Source organism: Podarcis gaigeae (genome assembly GCF_964106915.1).
Source record: "Podarcis gaigeae genome assembly, chromosome: 8".
Classification (NCBI taxonomy): Eukaryota; Metazoa; Chordata; class Lepidosauria; order Squamata; family Lacertidae; genus Podarcis; species Podarcis gaigeae.
In genome coordinates, this window is record NC_139684.1 from 68,691,094 (window position 1) to 68,712,109 (window position 21,016).

The following is a 21,016-nucleotide window of genomic DNA, read 5'->3' on the forward strand; positions in this document are numbered from 1 at the left end:
CACAATTAATTAATTGCTTCATTAGTTTAAGAGCATTTCTAAACCTCTTAATATTTTTTTTAAAAAAATTCTAAGTGAGATACACGATGTACACTATTAAAAACAATATCCATTAAACCCAAAATACAACCTAAAGCCAATAAAACTATATAAAAGCATATAAAGTAAAACAGAAATTCAGGGGATTCATATACCATAAATCATGGTCTAATCTCATGAATCCATGAAAGCCTGGGCCAAATGATAAATCTTTACAAGACTTGTGAAGCCACTGGACTGCTGCTTCACATATGGCCAAAGGAAGACCATTCTACAGAAAAAGAGCAACAGCAAAAAGAAGAAAAAGAAGAAGTCTGTTTTCAAGTCCACTGCCCTATGGGACCACTGCCCACTGTAGGGAGCGGCGCCCTGAGTAGAATTTCTGCATATGTTCTAAATGATTGCATGGGCCTGTATGTGGGCAGACAGCCTTTTAAATTAGGTTAGACTGTGGGCTCTTGTGCATCAAAGTCATTTTATAAAAAGAAATGGACTTTCTGCAGTAAGGAAAGTAACAGGGCAGGGCACTAGAAAGTGTGAGCTAATGTTTGACTGGCAGGAAGTTGTATGCAAGCAAATCAGGATAGATGCCCAATCAACAGGTCATCTGAAAGTGATAGCACATTTTAAAAAGACCTGGGTTAAAAAAGAGGGTGGGGATTGCCTGGTGTCAAAACAGTAATTAGATTTGGTTCATGCAGAGTATTTTTTTTTTTTGATGGGGTGGAGAGTGTTCCATATACAAGGCTCCACATCTGAAAAGCATGTTTTTCCCATTTACAGCTAGCTTAATCTCTGAATAGGAATACCCAGAGAAGAGCTTCTGATGAGCTGAGCTGACAGCTCAGTTGGTTGGAGCATGGTGCTGATAATACCAAGGTTGCAGGTTCAATCCTGCGAGAAGTGAAGTTACAGGGAACCAGGCAGAGGGCCTTCTCGGTAGTGGCGCCCGCCCTGTGGAACACCCTCCCATCAGATGTCAAAGAAACAACTATTTGATGTTTAGAAGACATCTGAAGGCAGCCCTGTTTAGGGGAGTTTTGAATGACTGATATTTTAATGTACCGTATTTTTCGCCCTATAAGACGCACTTTTTCCCCTCCAGAAATGAAACTCCCCTAAACAGGGCTGCCTTCAGATGTCTTCTAAACATCAAATAGTTGTTTCTTTGACATCTGATGGGAGGGTGTTCCACAGGGCGGGCGCCACTACCGAGAAGGCCCTCTGCCTGGTTCCCTGTAACTTCACTTCTCGCAGGATTGAACCTGCAACCTTGGTATTATCAGCACCATGCTCCAACCAACTGAGCTGTCAGCTCAGCTCATCAGAAGCTCTTCTCTGGGTATTCCTATTCAGAGATTAAGCTAGCTGTAAATGGGAAAAACATGCTTTTCAGATGTGGAGCCTTGTATATGGAACACTCTCCACCCCATCAAAAAAAAAAAATACTCTGCATGAACCAAATCTAATTACTGTTTTGACACCAGGCAATCCCCACCCTCTTTTTTAACCCAGGTCTTTTTAAAATGTGCTATCACTTTCAGATGACCTGTTGATTGGGCATCTATCCTGATTTGCTTGCATACAACTTCCTGCCAGTCAAACATTAGCTCACACTTTCTAGTGCCCTGCCCTGTTACTTTCCTTACTGCAGAAAGTCCATTTCTTTTTATAAAATGACTTTGATGCACAAGAGCCCACAGTCTAACCTAATTTAAAAGGCTGTCTGCCCACATACAGGCCCATGCAATCATTTAGAACATATGCAGAAATTCTACTCAGGGCGCCGCTCCCTACAGTGGGCAGTGGTCCCATAGGGCAGTGGACTTGAAAACAGACTTCTTCTTTTTCTTCTTTTTGCTGTTGCTCTTTTTCTGTAGAATGGTCTTCCTTTGGCCATATGTGAAGCAGCAGTCCAGTGGCTTCACAAGTCTTGTAAAGATTTATCATTTGGCCCAGGCTTTCATGGATTCATGAGATTAGACCATGATTTATGGTATATGAATCCCCTGAATTTCTGTTTTACTTTATATGCTTTTATATAGTTTTATTGGCTTTAGGTTGTATTTTGGGTTTAATGGATATTGTTTTTAATAGTGTACATCGTGTATCTCACTTAGAATTTTTTTAAAAAAAATATTAAGAGGTTTAGAAATGCTCTTAAACTAATGAAGCAATTAATTAATTGTGACAGCCTACATTTGCTGGTTTGCAACGGAATCTCTCCTGCAAAAGAGTGTGGAAGTGGCTTTAATTTTACCTGTTCCACTGCTTTTTAAAAAATATTGTTTTTATTAAAGGTTTTCTTGCATTTCAAACCTACGTACACTGTCTCTATTTTCAGATGATAAAGTCCTTTCTGCAGATCAGTTATTGAATCATTGTTTCGTAGCAGGAAAAAAATGTAATTTTTTGAGTTGTAGCCCCCTCAGAAATTTAGGCTATTGAAAAGGTGGGTAAAAGTTTTTTGAACAAATAGGTCGTGACAAGATGAAAAAGAAATTCAAGGTTCGGGCTAGGAGGGTGACTCATATGTTTCACAACTGAAAAAACTGCTACCTTCACTTTACACAAGGCTCAAAGAGACTTATATAGTCAAGCCTGCAAGCTCTGGGATCACTAAGGTTGGAAATTTTCCCTATTTTTTTAAACTAAAGGTGCAACTCCAAGAAAGTTTGCTCAAAACTAAGGCCTCCTGAGTTCAGCAAAGATTACTCCCAGATAAGTGGTTATAGGATTACAGCCTAAAATAGCAATCCTATATTCTATTACTACTACTACTACTACTACTATTATTATTATTATTATTATTATTATTATTATTATTATTATTACATTTAAATACCGCCCTATACCCAGAGGTCTCAGGGCAGTTCACAAAAAAGGTCACAATATATTAAATAAAAATAAAAACAATAATCCAATAACAACCCCCCCCCCCAAAAAAGAGCCACATAAAGGGTATAGGATGTTGATTAGGTCAGCCAAAGACCTAGTTAAAAAGGAAAGTTTTTGCCTGTTGCCTAAAGGTGTATAATGAAGGCATCAGGGACAGCATTCCACAGATGGGGAGTCACTGCAGAGAAGGCCCCTTCTCGTGTTGCCACCCTCCAGACCTCTCGAGGAGGAAGCATATGAAAAAGGGCCTCAGAAGATGATCTCAGGGTCTGGATAGATTCATATGGAGAGAGGCAGTCCTTGAGGTATTGCAGCCCTGAGCCATTTAAGGCTTTATAGGTCAAAACCAACACATGGAATTGGGCCCAGAAACTAATTGGTAGCCAGTGCAGTCAGACCAGGATCAGTGTAATATGCTCAAACCGTCTTACTCCGGTGAGCAACCTGGCCACTGAATTCTGCACTGGCTGAAGTTTCTGAACCATCTTCAGAGACAGCACTACGTATAATGCATTGCAGTAATCTAACCTAAGAGTAAGCATTCCATTTAATGGAACATACATATTAGTAAACAATTATAATAGCCCCCGGTAAGTGAAGGAATGTAAGACTAGACAGTATGGAAACCTGGGAGAGCCATTAAAAGCCCATTCCAGCATTCCAGTTGTACTTAGAAATCGACCAGAACCCAGTGTCATTATCTCAAGCTGGCATGACATTTCCCATTCAGTCAAGGCTTGTTGCCATATACTGAACCAACTACAGTTTCCGAATTGTCTTCAAGGGCAGCCCCCGTACGCAACGCATGGCAGTATTTTAAGTGCATTAAGTGGAACATGGGTAACTCTCTTTGTCAAAGAGGGTCTGTGTGGGTCAAAGCATTAACCAATATCTGCACCCTTGTCACTCAAAATTGTCCCGCAATAACCTCTTTGTGTCCGACCAACGTAAGCAAATTTTAAAAAGTAGGCAGCACAACTGGAGTCAGAAACCTGTTCTAGTCAGTCAGTATTGAGAACTGGTGGTTCATGGAGAGTTCTACTTTCAGGAACAGGAAACTGCCATCTACTGAGTCAGAACACTGTTTCATCTACTTCAGCATTGTCTACACTGAACAGCAGGTGCCTCTCCAGAATTTCAGACATGTGACATTCCATACCTAGAAATGCTGGAGATTGAACCTGAAACCTTCTGCATGTTCTACCACTGAAATGCTGCCTTTCCTCTTTTGCTCTTCCTGCTTAGCTATGAAGCAAAGAAACACGAGCTGCAAGATTCTAACCAAAAGAGGACTACAGTGGTACCTTGGTTCTCGAGCTTAATCCATTCAAGGAGTCCATTCGACTCCTGAAACCATTCGAAAACCAAGGCACAGCTTCCGATTGGCTGCAGGAGCTTCCTGCACAACAAGCAGAAGCCACATCGGACGTTCAGCTTCCAAAAAACGTTCCAAACCGGAACACTTGCTTCTGGGTTTGCGGTGTTCAGGAGCCCATTTGTTCGACAACTAAGCCGTTCGAGAACAAAGGTACCACTGTATTACCAGTCAACCAAGTGCCTTGTGTGGCAAACCCAGAGAGCAACAAATTTCATACGGTACGAGCTTTTGTGGATTTACAGTCCGCTCCACCAGATGCGGACAGTGTTCTTGAATCTACAAACATGAGTATGACCAAACTGCCGGAGGCAGTGGAAGATAGGAGTGCCTGGCGTGCTCTGGTCCATGGGGTCACGAAGAGACGGACACGACTAAACGACGAAACAACAACAACCACCAGATGCATGAAGAGAAACTTAAGAAACCCCAGCCCCCTGCTGAAAACGCTTGCTCCAGATAGACTGAAAGGGTTATGTCTGACCAGAATAGTGAAATAAGCTGTACTTAGCAGCCACACTGTGTAATCTCCACCAACAGTCCTGGTGGAGGGAGGCTTCTCAAGGGGGTTTCACTAAATCACTGCCTGTCTCTCCATTAAAAAAGAAAAAGGAAGTGAAACTTGCAAACCCCACTTCCCTTCCTCGTCCTGAATGGCTACAAAAGCTTGCTTTATTCTACAAACCGTGCAAAGAAGTTCAGCCCAGAAACTCAACCAGAGCTTTCTTGCAGACAATACATGTTTGCACTAGGTCAGAATGGTGAAGCCAGCACGGAGGACTAGCAGAAGATTGCTTCCTTTGCCTCAGTGCTTCCTCAAACTCAAGATTTCTTCAACCTAATACAACCTGCATGCCCTCTGCCCTCCAGTAACCTCCTTCACTAAATCCTCTCCTGTCCCCAACAACCAAGGTCCATGAAAAAAATGCAAATATTTCTCTCACTGGTGCATAAAGGTAAAGGGACCCCTGACCATTAGGTCCAGTCATGACCAACTCTGGGGTTGCGGCGCTCATCTCGCTTTATTGGCCGAGGGAGCCGACGTACAGCTTCCGGGTCATGTGGCCAGCATGACTAAGCTGCTTCTGGTGAACCAGAGCAGTGCACACAAACGCCGTTTTCCTTCCCCCCGGAGCGGTACCTATTTATCTACTTGCACTTTGAAGTGCTTTCGAACTGCTAGGTTGGCAGGAGCAGGGACCGAGCAACAGGAACTCACCCCGTCATGGGGATTCGAACCACCAACCTTCTGATCGGCAAGTCCTAGGCTCTGTGGTTTAACCCACAGCACCACTCACGTCCCTCTCACTGTTGCCTAGAGGGGTATAATGAAGTTGTAGATGGACTGTGGCCATTGCACATGCTGGCTGGAACTGAGGGGAGGACACCATTTGAATCGCTTGCTCTCAGTGCCAGACCAAACCCTGTGGAGGCCCCTAGGCAGTCGAAATCCTGAGGCTTCCCTCATGCGCATCCTCTGGGGGGATAACACTGAACTAAGAAAGCTTGATTGTAATTTTCTTTCAGGATCAAATCAATATTGTTTTGATTCTTTGTCGAAAGGGCCCCTAAAATGCATGGGGTCTAGATTAGTTCTCACCCAACCGGTGAGGTGACAGAGAAAAAATATTTCCAGTGCTTTATTTCTTTGGCAGACAATTTTCCATGGTAAAAAATGCATTGTTCAATAATAACAATCACCATCACCATAATAATAATGAATCAACACAATACAAATCCAATTAAGAAATCGGAAGGGTTACAGTGCCAATTAAATCTTAGCTGTAATTAACTCCTTTCAGGGAAGTATCCCTAAGAAGTCCATATATTTATGAGCACATTTCTCCAGGCATGCTAAAATTAGCACATTAACCATTTTCACAGTCTTCTTCAGCTTTTCCCTTTAAAATATAAATACAAGTAAAGGAGAAGTGTATGCTACTGAGTTGCCACACCTTAAGACATTTACAAGCCTTCCAATAAAAACAATTCCCTAGTAAAGCTTTGAATTCATTTCAATGCAACATTTAAGCCACACAAAGTATCCTCACTCCTGCAACCTTCCACCCACTCTGTGGACTTGATCCAGGTTTTCAGCAACCAATACCAAAGCAAAGCAAAACACACATTCACGTTCATGGGAAACATCACTTGTTGATAGAAAACTTGCCCAATGTAATTACAATAATGTTATCACATTATACCAAATCAAACCAGAGGCTCATCTCATTGCCAAAGCCAATGGTTCTCTTACAAATATGAAAGATCGGAAAAGGGAAAGACTTCTTTGAGTCGATGGGGAGATGAGTGTTTGCCTGTCTCAAATTAGACCTAATATATACGAGATTACCCAGCAAAAGCAAGCTCATACCTCTCATGGCGTTTGTATACATACTTAAGGTGCATGTGTAAGAGGCTCATTTATCATTGTATTTTGGGAATGATTCCTGTTCTTATGTAGCTGCATTGTTTCGTACTTTCTGGACATCCCATGATCATATTACAAAGCAGTTGTGTTCTATGTTACAATTCAAGAACTGCTAGGAGTCGTTTCCTCTTGTTTTCCAATGTATTTCTTATCAATTAAAAAAATCAGTATGGTGCGAGTAATTTTTTCTTCTGAAAGTATGGCCCACAGAAAAAAGTTTGAGAACCACTGATAGCAGCTCTCTAGACTTTAGGCAGGTATCTTTCCCAACTCTACCTAGAGATGCCAAAGATTAAACCTGGGACCTTCTGCATGCAAATAAGGTGCCATTAAGCTAAGGCCCTTCCCATAATTTGTTCCACAGTAACAATACATTGACTTGGTGTTGTTGTTGTTGTTTTGTAAGTATCAGCCTGTTGATGAATAAAGTACCTTGGATCTCAAATGCCTTAGCTCCCAAACAAATTGGCTCCCGAACGATCTAAACCAGGAAGTGAGTGTTCTGGTTTTTGAACGATTTCTGGAAGCCTCTGGCGCAGCTTCTGCGGCTTCCGATTGGCTGCAGGATACTCCAATCGGAAGCCACGCCTTGGTTATTGAATGGTTCCGGGAGTCGAACAGACTCCCAGAATGCATTCTGTTCGAGAACCAATGTACGACAGGATCTTTTTATTGTTACAGTGGTACCTCAGGTTACATACGCTTCAGGTTACATACGCTTCAGATTACAGACTCCGCTAACCCAGAAATAGTGTTTCAGGTTAAGAACTTTGCTTCAGAATGAGAACAGAAATTGGGCTCCAGCGGCAGCAGGAGGCCCCATTAGCTAAAGTGGTGCTTCAGGTTAAGAACAGTTTCAGGTTAAGAACGGACCTCCGGAACGAATTAAGTATTTAACCCGAGGTACCACTGTATAATAAAAGTCATCCTTTAGTACCTGACCTTTACTTGACAATAGTTGACGAACCCTTTTTTAACTGCTCCACTGCTCTTTGGTACAATGCAGCTCCCAAGTTCAATTCCATGGATCTCCATGTAGGATTGGGCATGTTCCTTGTCTGAAATCCTGGAGGTACACTGCCAGTCCGAGTTGGCAAAACTGAACTAGATGGACCAGTAGTTTGATTCATAGGCCACTTTCAATATTCCTATATTCTGAGCTATGGCATTTGTTGGATGGGTGGGAATGGCAACAAGAGGTTGGGTTGGCGATGTGGTGAAGTTATATTTTATATCTCCAAGAGATTCATCATGTATATAAGATATTTTTAAGGATATTTTTTTTAATACATTAAAAACATACACTTCAACATACTGTCACTCAGATTCACTTCCTGCAAGCTCATCAAACTTCTCAGAAAAGTTTTTTATGGCTGCCTCCTCAGCAGCCCTAAAGTCCAGCCTCTGAAGCCCACACACAATTGGCTCAGCAGACAATGGAAAACAAACATTTTATTGTTCAAAATGGCATGCGGCTCCATCGCCTAGAACAGAATGTGTGCAAATGAGATTCTCCTTCAGAAGCTAACTCCAAGCACCTTCCACAAATATTAAAAACTTCTGAAGTGGTCCCTTCTACTGCAAAACTAGGATAATTCAGGGACTCAGATTTTTAATTTTTTTTACTCAGAAGAGATGCAAACACAACGCTATCTGCAGGACTAGGGGCTGGCAGACATGCTCTACAGGGAGGTGACTTCAGGCACCAGGCCCATTGGTGGACCAACTCTGTGCTACAAAGATGTCTGCAAACATGACACGAAAGCTCTTTGTGAACATCCCTTGCAGATGACCACAGTGCCTGAAGATGGACAGTCAGGTTGTGTATCCACAGCAATGACCAGAGGAGGAATGACCCCTGGGAGGAACGTACAGTGGAGAAATGCCATGGTGCATCTGCAGCAGCACAACTGGATGCCTTCATCTGCCCTAGGCTGCAGCAAACCATCTCTCTCCCATATCAGTCTCTACAGCCACAACAGACACTGTAACCTTCTAACAGCTTGACCTCACCTCCATTGTCTCCCGAGACAGATGGGTGCCAACCAGGGGCAGACAGCACTTTTGAACTCTCCATCTAGCTGGCCGCTGTTTGAAAGAAGAGATTGGGCCAGATGGGCCCTTGATCTGACCCAACTGAGCCCCTGTATATTCCTAGGCACCCACACCTTAACTGTAGGCATTTTTTACTTAGAAACAAAACATGTTCAAAGACACATACCCCCAAGAATTGGATGCCGGCCTGAATTACAGAACATTGGAGAGGGTCCAAAAAGCTACTTAAATTCTACCCAAGAGCTTGGACCATTGTGTGTAAAGTTTTTCCCCCTTTGAAAAGCAAAACCCCATGTCATTTTTTAAAAGTGCTTTGGATTTCAAAAGTGCTTAGCTATGTAGCATGCAGTGGGGTAAGGAAAGGAGAATGCACAACAAAAGCCCCTTGGGGGTGTTATAGAGAACTAGCTGTATGGTTCTCTGGATCCCAAACATTCATGATTATGAATGATTATGAACGCAGGGGGTCTCCTCTGTTTTGCATTGCACTCGACACACTGCTACATCTGCACCACTGACAGGCATCATCTGCTTGCACCCTGTTAGCTCAGTTGGTTAGGGCACGGTGCTAATAACGCCACGGTCGCAGGTTGAATCCCCATACAGGCCACCTAGATATTCCTGCATTGCAGGGGGTTAACTCTAAAATACAATGATTCTATTATTCGATGCTGAGAGATGTACTCAGTGTTCAAAACTCCCATTGTTCTAGGCGCATTTTGCGACAGGGAATTTCATTAGCACAAGCAGTTTCTGAGCTCTGGGTGCAGTACTGGGCCTAAATTTTCAGATTAAAACTGCAGAGTGGAAGGAAAGAAGGACCTTTTTCTGCTTCCCCACTTTCAGCTAATCTCTGAAGACTAGAGAAGAGACCTTCTTAAGATTATTAGGGGGTGGGCAGGGGAAGGACTAGACCATGTGAGAAATGAACATAATATTTGAGCTGCAGTTCATCCATTTTCAGCTTTATATTCTTGTTACATATATAAAAAAGTGTGCATAGACGTTCCTTTGTTGCGCCCATAAGCTAGGCTTAAGGTGCCATTTAGCTCCTAGCTTTCATATATCAGTTTCTAACACTGGCTGTGCTACATGACAGTGTCTTGCTGGACAGTAGCATTTCAGACTGGGGTATCACCTGTGTTTGAATTCCATCATAAAAAGATTCCCTGCTCACACAACACAAAGCCTGCAGGAAAACAGCTGGGTGAGAGCTCTTCTTCGCAAGGTGCTTGTTTTCTGGCTTAACTATAGTTAAGAGAACAAGAGCGATCTATGTACTCCTTGCCACTTTCTAGAGCAAACTCCCCCCCCCTCTCTGTTTTATTAAATTCATATTACACATTAGTTACCGTACAATAGGGTATAGGGTTAGATGTCGGGAATCCATATATATAATATATGTTATGTACAGTGCTGAAATTGTACAACTAAACTTCCCATCTCTTCCCTTGTTGGTCTTAACCCAGGTTAAGGATGGTATGATGGCAATGCTAAGCCAGGGGTCACTAACACAGAGCCCACGGGCACAAAGGTATTTAGGCATATGCACCCAGCTGCTGAAGCAAACTTGAAAGAAGCATTCCAGTGTACCCAATAGTGTGGCTACTGGTTGTGGTGAATGCTTGGTTGTGGGGGTGGGAGCCTGCAACAGTTTCTATGGTTTGCAAATGTGCCCACAGGCCAAAAAGAAAAGGTTGCTGAACTATGTGCTAAGCTCTGTGGTTTATAAGAAGAACTACAGTGGTACCTCGGGTTACAGGCGCTTCAGGTCACAGACTCTGCTAACCCAGAAATAGTACCTCGGGTTAAGAACTTTGCTTCAGGATGAGAACAGAAATCGTGCAGCGGCAGTGGGAGGCCCCATTAGCTAAAGTGGTACCTCAGGTTAAGAACAGTTTCAGGTTAAGAACGGACCTCCAGAAATAATTAAGTTCTTAACCCGAGGTACCACTGTACTTACAGCAAGCCTTGGACCCATGTGCCCCTCCCTTCTTCAGCAAAAGCACAAGGAGAAGTTTGGAAGCTTTTGCTGTTGTTTTTGATTAACTGCAGCTTGCCATATTGTGCCAACCAGGGTCAAGTGTAGCTAACTAGTGGCTAGCAGAAACAAGCCAGTTTCAAAACATGGGTTATGAACCTGACTTGTTTTCTCTAACCACAGTTAAGATTAAACACAGCTTAGAGAACAGACAATGTACTAAGCTATGGTTGCTCTAAAATGGAAGAGGAGGCTTTCAATTTCCTATTTGCAACTGCTCCAGAAGAGAAGAGAGGGAGGAATGTGCAAACCTGAGAGGATGTATGGTTTTTTCCCCTGTAACACTAAACCATGGTTTAGTGTGATGGCCAAATGCAGACAGAGCCACATCTGCCCATCGCAGCCCCCCTTAATAAAAAATGAAAAAGACGTTTCAACACAAGTTGACATGGTAATGATGAGTAGTACTGAGAAGATACAGTCCTGAACTCTAAGGCTTAAAAGGTAACAGAGTGAAAACCTTACTGCTGCAGAAAATGAGAGAGCACAGCCCACTCAAAATCTATTAACCATGGGTAAAAGATTGTGCCATGATCTAAAGCAGTCCAGTCCAGCAAGAACTGATCTACTTGATTCTCCTGACAATGAAGATCAGGCTCCAAGTCACTGCTTGCACCCAGCTAATTTTTGGAACCCAGCAGACTGGAGAAGGAAGTAAATTCCTGGCCTCAAGGAAGCCAATCCTGATGTACCTCAGACAGAAAGCGGGGTAGTAATCAACTCCAGCTTAAAATGTATGCAGATAGACTTAATTTGTTTTCGACTTACCTCCAGGCAAAATGTTTAACCCCTGCTATTAGCTTAACAACATTGCCCATGGTTGGATGGAGAAATACAATATTTTGCTCAGTACGTTAAATACTAGCACAAGAAGGAAGCGAACAAGAGCTAGTTAGGTATCTATTATAAGAGAAATGCCACATATAAAGCAGAGATTTGCTCCTGAAAATAAAATTACACATCTAATTGCAGATTCGATATCTGGCTTACCAGCCTCATTAGGAAAATTTTAAAAGTTACATCTTATCTCGTTTGAGATGATCATTAAAAAAATAATTGGGTAGCCCATTTGGTTTTAGATTTATTTTTCAATTGGATGTCTATGACAAAATACCAGACAATGTTAGGCCTGTTTAAAAGTCCATATTTATCGGGTGTTAGCTGCTTCCTCAGTCCTCATTGGGCTGTTTTGGACACAATTAGTCATTTTCTTTTATATTTTATTTATTTATTTATTTGTATTCTGAAAGCCTCAGAACTCCCCCAGTGTTCTTCACTCTTTTTCTAATGACTACAGTGTCTACACACACAAACACTTTTCTCTTCCCCAATGAGAAAATGAGCCATAGCTTGAAGCAGTGGAGCACAACCAAAGGAGATACTTTGGCATCCCACCAGCCCAGAGTTACAGAACTGTCAGGGCATGAGAGAACCACCCCAAGAGCACAGGATGTGCTGTTCAAGGCAAACTAGTTTCTGCATCTCTAAAAGGATGTAAGAGGAGGCCAATGACCCATCTAGTCCAGCATCCTGTTCTTACAGTGGCCAACCAGACTGCCTGTGGGAAACCTGCAGACAAGACCCAAGCACTCTCCCCTTCAGCAATGGGTATTCAGTAGCATTCCTCCATCCATAGAAACAGCCCAGCCGAGCCATAATGGCTCATAGCCATCAATAGTTTTCTTCTCCATGAATTTGTCTAACGCTATTTTAAGGCCTCCAGGCTGGGGGCCATGACTGCATCCTGAGGAAGAGAGTTCCACAGTTTAACTTGGCACTCTCATTCCCTTCCTCCCCCACTCCCTCCACACACACACCACTTGCTCTTAAGGAGAACTTTGATTCACATAGAAAAACCAGCCTCCTTTATCTTCACCTGAACCAAAACAATATGCAAACCCAAAAAAATACAGCCCGTTCTTGAAAGTAACAGTTCTCCAAATTCTGCCGTGCAGTTCTTCAGCCAAGTAATGTGTCCAGGAAAACATAAAGTGTACATAAAGGTAGAGTGTGCATAAAGATGTACATTGGCTCCCAGTATGTTTCTGAGCACAATTCACAGTGCTAGTGCTGACCTTAAAAGCCCTAAACAGCCTCGGCCCAGTATAGGAAGGAGCGTCTCCACTCCCATCATTCAGCCCAAACACTGAGATCCATCGCTGAGAGCCTTCTGGCAGTTCCCTCATTGTGAGAAGTGAGGTTACAGGGAACCAGGCAGAAGGCCTTCTCGGTAGTGGTGCCCACCCTGTGGAACGCCCTCCCACCAGATGTCAAGGAAATAGTAAACAACTATCTGACATTTAGAAGACATCTGAAGGCAGGCCTGTTTAGGGAAGTTTTTAATGTTTGATGTTTTATCATGTTTTTAATATTCTGTTGGGAGCTGCCCAGAGTGGCTGGGGAAACCCAGTCAGATGGGCGGTGTATGTATGTATGTTTGTATGTATGTATAAATAAATTATTATTATTATTATTATTATTATTATTATTATTATTATTATTGCATATATCCATGAAAATGACATACAAGTGGACATTATATTCAGGGAAATGTACCGTATTTTTCGCTCCATAAGACGCACCAGACCACAAGACGCACCTAGTTTTTGGAGGAGGAAAACAAGAAAAAAAATATTCTGAATCTCAGAAGCCAGAACAGCAAGAGGGATCGCTGCACAGTGAAAGCAGCAATCCCTCTTGCTGTTCTGGTTCTGTGATAGCTGCGCAGCTCACAATCGCTCCATAAGACGCATACACATTTCCCCTTACTTTTTAGGAGGGAAAAAGTGAGTCTTATAGAGCAAAAAATACGGTATCTTATTTGGTGAAATTTTCCCTGAAATACTGGTGAATTTTCACAAGGACTTTAAAAAATAAATAAATCACCAAGTGATTTGGAATTGTGCGGAACTGAATTTAAGACTGAGAAAAATGAGAATCTGAAAGAAAACCAAATTCACCCATTTCCCCCCACCCCAGTGCAGCAGACAATTTATCTCCATCCCTCTGGTAGGAATAAAACAACTCCAGCCACTTTCCACAGCTGTCAGCAGTGCTTGAAAAGCCACCTCTTTGCCAGCACCAAGTCCCTTCACAGCTGCCGGCCCCTGTGGGGGGCGGGGGGGAGAGCGGTCCTCCCATTAACTCAAGCTGGACTCCCTTGGTATCAATCTCCAGCTGCTCAATATTTCTCATTACTTCTCTATGCCACCTACAATGTTTTGTTCTCATGCGCACAGGGTGAGGAAGGGTGTGTGTGGAGACATTTGTTAGAAGCTTTTGGAAGCGATTGCAAGACAGATTCCCTCCCCCCTCCCCTCCAATCAATAGATTATTAGAAGCTTTAAGTTGTGGGTGTTTGGGCAAATATCCAAAGGAACAAGTGGATTTTGGGGGCAGATTTGGGAGGTAATTGACAGTCAACAAACAGGGCAAGTTAAACCCTATCAATATTTGAGTTTTTGTTTTTAAACTGCACTTGACTGAAGCGGATTGTGTATCCAGTGGAATTTTTAGACACTGGTTCCACCACTGAGGTAAACAAGTTATTTCTGCTCTAAAAATATTTTATGTATTTCCAGCTGCTCGGCTGATTTTGTTCCCAGTAACTCCCTGCTTTCCTGTCATCCAGGCTCAGAAAGCCACATTATCTGGGGCCCCACAGCTATTGCAGCCATTCCTAGAGTACATTGCTTCTTTCTAAAGCCAAGCACAGACTTCACAGTGTCGACAAGTCTGAGTTTGGGGACTTTTCCTTTCCTGTGAATGGACAGCTATTCACAAAAGATGCTTTCCCACAAGCCTCTGGGGCTAGAACATCAAGCCCAGAATCGTTGCCTTCACCCAAAGGAAGTACCTCATCTGGTTATTATTTCAGTTACTGGCAGGTAACATATGGATTTATGACAGAATATTGGAAGCCGACTATTTCTTTGTTTCACTACAGCTGTGAGGGAGAAGTTACGGCCTTCCAACAGCTCGCAACAGCCTCAGCCAGCAGGGTGAGGGATGATGGGAGTCCAACAAAACATGGAGGACCACAGGACCATAACTCCCATCAGCCCCAGACAGGATGGCTAAAGGTCAGGGGAGATACAAGCTGGAAGGCAGGAGGCCTGGGAAGGTGGCTTTAGAGAACAAAAAGGGAACAGGACCCTGGATATGGTTTAGGGATTAACAATGCATGGGAGAGACATGGCCTCCACCCCAGCCCAGGAACTGGATTTGGGAAGGACAGAAAGATGCACGGACTCTCTCGTGAATTGGGAATGGCCCCAATCAATGGCAAAGCAACTGGAAGATTCAGGACCGATAAAAGGAAAGCACTTATTTACACAACACACAGTTAAACTATGGAACTCATTGCCACAGGAGGCAGTAATAGCCACCAACTGAGATAGTTTTCAAAGAGGGTTGGACAAAATCATAGAGTAGAGGGCTACCGATGGCTTCTAGCCATGATGGCTTTGCTCTGAATACTACTTGCTGGAAACCACAGGAGTGGTCTTGTGCTCAGGGTCCTTTCTGAGAGTTTCCCACAGGCTTCTGGTTGGCCACTGTGGGAACAGAACACTGGTCTAGATGGGCCTGATCCAGCAGGCTTTCCTTATGTTCATATGTTTGTTCTGGCACACAGAAAATGCAGCAGCCAAATATGGGGACTGACCTTTTCTTTTCTTTTCCCTTTTTTTAAACAAATGATCTAGGCATTTCCCATCATTGACTTTTGCTAAAGGAAATAAGAGTGCTTTGCAGAGTGACCTCATCGACATTTTAATACAATGCATAAATCAGGCTTTTAAACAGCAGTGCTCAAGTAGACATTAGGGATGAGACACATGGGTGTCTGCCGCTACAGATCCCCCTACCTCTTGAAGCATCTAGCTGAACTCAAGTGTGCAGCATGATGCCATCCACAAAGGGCATTGACCCTCCACCTTGGCCCAAAACAGATGGCATGGCACAGGGGCAAAGCAGCAGTGCACAGGAAGTTATCTTCAATCTATGTGTTCATCTATCTCAGTAACGCCTCCTCTGATAGGCAGTGACTCACCAGGGTCTCAGGTAAAGGGTCATTTCCAACACCTGCTACCTGTTCCTTGCAGCTAGAGGTGCCAGATATTGCACCAGGGACTTTGTTCATATGAAGTATGCACTCAGCTAGAGTTATGGGCTGTGTACACACCATACATTTAAATCACACTTGGGAATTGTAGTTTAAGGGTGCTCGGAATTGTAGCTCTGCGAGCAGTAAAGTACAGTTTGCAGGATTCTTTTTGAGTGATGGGAAGGACACGCCTTAAATGTGCTTCAGATATATGGTGTGCATGTCTCTTCCCTTGTGGGCCATCCAAGGAAGCTGAATATTGGAAGACTCAGGACAGATAAAAGAAATGAATTTCTCTGTTCAGTACATACAATGGAACTCCTTCCCACAGAAGGCAGTGATGGATGCCAACGTAGATGCCTTCAAAGAGGATTAGACAAATTCATGGAGGAGAAGTCTGCTGAAGGCTATTAGCTATCATATCTATGTTCTTTCTCCACTGTTGGAGGCAGTCCTGCTTCTGAACACCAGTTGCTGCAAACCACAGAAGGGGAGAGTACTCTTGTGCTCAAATTTCACTTGCAGGTTTCCCAAGGGCACTATGAGAACAGGATGCTGGACCAGGTAGACCACTGGCCTGATCCAGCAGGCTCTTCTTGTGTACCTATGAAGATGCCCCATTGCCTTTGTCTCTAGAACATTGTATTATTTTTTACTTTGGACCATCACCTCTTGCTACCAAGCCTGCAGAGCATGGAAATTCCAAGCATCATCTTCGCTGATCCCCAGAGTAAGAGCTGTTTGACAGTGGAACAGTCTCCCTCAGGAGGTTGTGGACTCTCCTTCCTTGGAAGTTTCCAAGCAGAGGTTGGATGGCCATCTGTCATGGATGCTTTAGCTGAGATTCCTGCATTGCAGGCGGTTGGACTAGATGACTCCTGAGGTCCCTTCCAACTCTACAACTGTATGATTCTATGAGGGGCAGGGCAGGAAGAACACCGACCATCCTACAAACCGAGAAACTGTTAGCTCCTCAACCCTCTTGGCAATATAACCTTTCCCCTATAATATTCCATATTACGTGGTAAGTTGGAGGAAACAAGGTATGTAAGCTGCCTTAAACTTCCCCCAGCTGGTGCTGTTGGGACTCTGACTCCCTTCAGCCACAGCTGGCACAGCCAATGGTCAGGGATGATGGGAGCTGTAGTCCTCACAAGAGGGTGGCCAGGTTGTAGGCAGGCTGCCTTAAGCAACCTTCCCCCCATCCACGCAAGGGACCCGGCTTGTGCCACAGGCAATAATGACAAGGCCCTGCGGGTAAAGAGAAACTAGCAAGAGCTTGAGCGCCCCAGAGGCCAAACTGCGTGCAGAGAATCTCAATGGGCCAACCTCACCCCGCTCCTTCCCTTTTAAGCAATCAGCAAGCATCATCTCCATCATTTGCTGGAATGACAGCCAGCATTTTCTTCAGGCAGGAGGCTTGACAATTGAGGGGGAAAGCAATGGCAGGAGGAAAGCAATGGCAAGAGAACTGGTCCAGGGCATTGATATGCAGTCCACAGGGGCACATCCCTTGGCACACGAGAGCGCACACACACACACACAAATAGGACTAGCCAGTCAGACTCCCTCCCACACAGAGAACAGAATGGCAGGGAATCAGCTTAGAGAGGAAAGGCAGGGACAGCAACTCCCACAGAAACCAGCCTCCTCCCAACATTTCGCTGCAGTTCCAGCAAGTCAGACGGGAGAGAAGAGGGGCGGGGGGAATAAACCTTCACCCACCCCATGGAAAAAAACCCACCCAAAATAAGGCATGCAGAAGGAACAACAACAAAATTGCAAAGGAGAAAAGAGAATGCCCTCTTTATTTGTAACCCTACTTCCCAGCTGACCTTCAAATGACATCTAGATATGGCTTTCACCCACCCCGCCCCAAGTGCCTGGAAGCCCCCCCCCCCCCAAGAATGGAAATCTGGGACCAGGAAGAGCGAGAAGTGCCTTTATTTATTACCACCATCTGACGTGGCTGAACGATTCCTCTGAGGGAAGCTTTGCAATCACCGAGAAGATTAACGCGAGACGGGGGTCCCACCTCTCCCCCACCCCCAACAAAGCCCTTTGCAACTCCAGCTGCGATCCTGGCCAGTTATGTGGGAGGCTGACCCCGCCCCCTTCCATGGACTAAGGGGGCTTATTCCCAAACAAGGCTGCAACACTAACATGTCCCAGAGAGAAGGCACCGGAGGCCCCATTCACAAAATAAACGCAAGAAAGGGGGAGAGGAGACTGCAGTCCTTACGCGCGTTTTACCTCGGAGTAAAGCCCCGCTGCTCTTAATTTCAAGCAGGGCTGCGATGCTAAAGGCGTGCTTTTCCAGAGAAATATGCCCCGCTGAACACAATCGACTGGGCCTTAAATGCCGAAGAAACTCGCCTGCGCTCTGGCAGCAAGGCGCACGTTTTACCTGGAAGCAAACGCCACGGGGCTAGAGGACTCGTGGATGAGCCAAAACTGCCTAAAGGTCGAGCTAAGCGAGGAAGTGGGGGGAGAAAGCGCACAAGATGCGACCCAAGCGGAGAGGGAGGCCGCCTCCTTGAGCCAACACGCCCACCCAGGGAGCCACTTGTTTCCCCACGAATGCAAAAACCCGCAGCTGCTCCTTCCTCTCCCCCATCGAGGGGCAACCAGAAAGGCTGGGGCGGGGCGTGCGGGTTGCGCCTAAGGGTCCCCCGGGAGGAAAGGCCGGGGGGGGGGAGGCGAAGAAGCCCCCTGTCAGGGGAACTTGGCACGGCAGGCCCAGGATAGAGGCAAGGCGTCCAGCCGCGGGAAGGAGGAAGGCAGCGACGTAAACCTGGAAGCATTCAGGGAAGGGGGGTGCGCGTCCTGTGGGGAAGGAAGCAGGGCCTGGTGCCGTCGAGGGGGCGTCAGAGATGTCACTTACCCGGGCGACGTGGCCGTCCAGGAGCAGGAGCAGCAAGAGCGGCAGCAGGAGCCCTCCCTGTCGGCGGGGCCTCGACGGCAGCAGCCGAGGCATCTCCTTCATGCTGGGAAGGGGCGATCGGGGCGCCCACGGCGGCTGCTGCGGCTGCTACGCCCGTCGGGAGTCCAGAGGGACGGGAGGAAAGGAGGGGGGAGGGAGGGAAGAAGGAGGGAGGGAGGGCGAGGGGGGGAAGCCTTTCCTTTGTTCCCGATGCAACCAGAAACCCACAGCAACGAGGCAGGGGAGGAGGCGGAGGAGGTGGAGGAGGGCGGCAGCGAGCCTGAGGATGCAGGAAAGGCAAGGAGCGCGCCGGCGGCGGCGGCGAAGCTGCTTCTGCTTCTCTTGGGCTGGAGAGATGCTGCGAGGAGGAGGCGGCAGGAGGAGGGCGGAGGCCAGGGCTGCGGGGCTCGCCAGTCCGCCGGGCCCACGGCGACGCCTCCCCGGCTCCAGCCCACTCGCACCCCACCGGCGCCGGACTGCAACGATCAGAGCGTGCTCCGCCGCGGCTTCTTCCCCCTTGCAGGAAACGTGCGCTCCGGAGCCCAGTCCATTCGCTCAATGGCTGCGGGGACAAGGAGGAGGAGGAGGAGGAGGAGGGAGAGAGGCTGTGGCGCCCTCTAGCGGAGGACTGGGTCAGCGGCTAGTGGCCAGGATGTGCCCCCCGACGCACACAACTCCCAGTGCGCTTTACTTGGAGGCAGGTTAGGGGGGAAGGGGGAGGGGTCTGGAAAGGAAAAGGATCGAGCTCGTTGTGAACAATGTGCAAGGAGGAGGAGGTGTTCCGCACGTTTAGGCTGCAGGAGGTTGGGGCGAGTTTGCTCCCCCCCCCCCTTGTTTGAAAACCTCCTTGAAAGCACACCGCTAACACAAGGGCGAGAAACTAGTTTGCAATATGCCATAAGAACGTAAGCAAAGCCTCTGGGTCAGGACAATGGCCCGTCTAGTCCAGCATCAAACCAAGGGCCCCCAAGGAGGACCCGTGACAAGGGCAGCCCCTCCCCTCTGTGATTTCCAGAAACTGGTATTAAGACGCCTCCATGGAAGGGAGAGCATAGCCCTCAGGGCCAGTAGCCACTGATAGTCTTACCTTAAGGTTGCCAGACGTCCCCGTTTCCCAGGGACAGTCCCCAGATTTACAAATCGGTCCCCATGCAAAATCCATTAAAGTTGAAAGGTGTCCCCGGATTCATTGAAAAAAATCTGGTAACCTAATCTTACTTCCCATTGATTTTTCTGAGGATATTCTAAAGTCCAAATTAGTCTCCAAAGTGGTGACCATCACTGCCCTTCTGCGGGAGCAAGCTCTGTGGGAGCAATTTAACTATGGGCTGCATGAAGAAGTTTCCTTTTGTCTGCCCTGATTTTTCCAACATTCCACTCCACTCCCTTTGATCATTTCGGTTGCTCTTTCCTGAACCTTTCTCCAACTCTGCAATATGAGTTGAGGTGAGCAAAACTGTATCCCAAATGCTGTCAAAAGGGGGGCCGCAGATTGTGTGGGACTACCAACAGCTGCAGCAGGCATGATGATGAGGGTTACAGGTTCACTGGAGTTTTCCAGAGGGGCTTGATCTAAAAATGAAACAGCCAAATGTTTCCTAACATGAATGGGCTGCAAGGACTGGTAGCTGAAACATACAAAAGGCATGGCAAAAGGATAATGTCCTCCAAAAGACATGAGAGCAATAGGCTAGTTTAGCCAGTATAGGATGGGTCACATGGCACAAGCAGCTCCTTCAACAGAGGAGAGCAGCAGCCCAGAATTCAGGAGAGTTGGCATCTGTTGCCTAAGGCACTCTGCCAAATGGTAGGGCCGGCCCCTGCAGGAAGACACTATAGTGAATGAGAATGAGAAGATCCCACATTGCCAAGACTTGATGAAGAATAAAATATTAAAGATGACATTTCCTTCTAGCAAAGAGTGCTTGCCTTTTTTGTTAAACCGTGCATTATTTTGTGCTCAAAACTGTCTCTTTGGGATCCTCAGACCTCCTTCTCTTAGGGCCTTAGGATCAAAGAATTGCAGAGTCAGAAGGGTCATCTAGTCCACAGGTGAAACTTATTTAAATTACTCAGTGCATTGGTTCAAAGTCAGTTAACCAACAGGCAAGGCTGCAATCCTATCTACATTTGCTGGGGAGCAGTGCTCA

The 21,016-nt window shown here is 45.7% G+C and overlaps 1 protein-coding gene across 1 annotated transcript in view; it reads right to left on the reverse strand.

The window, feature by feature from the left end:
- The window catches only part of SDC3 (syndecan 3), a 116,136-nt gene extending 96,677 nt beyond the window's left edge, over window positions 1-19,459 (reverse strand). The window contains exon 1 of the mRNA XM_083750891.1: window positions 18,828-19,459. Coding sequence (XP_083607017.1) covers window positions 18,828-18,929 — 102 coding nt within the window. The 5' untranslated portion in view covers window positions 18,930-19,459. The remainder of the gene's footprint in view (window positions 1-18,827) is intronic.
- Window positions 19,460-21,016: the final 1,557 nt, after the last annotated feature.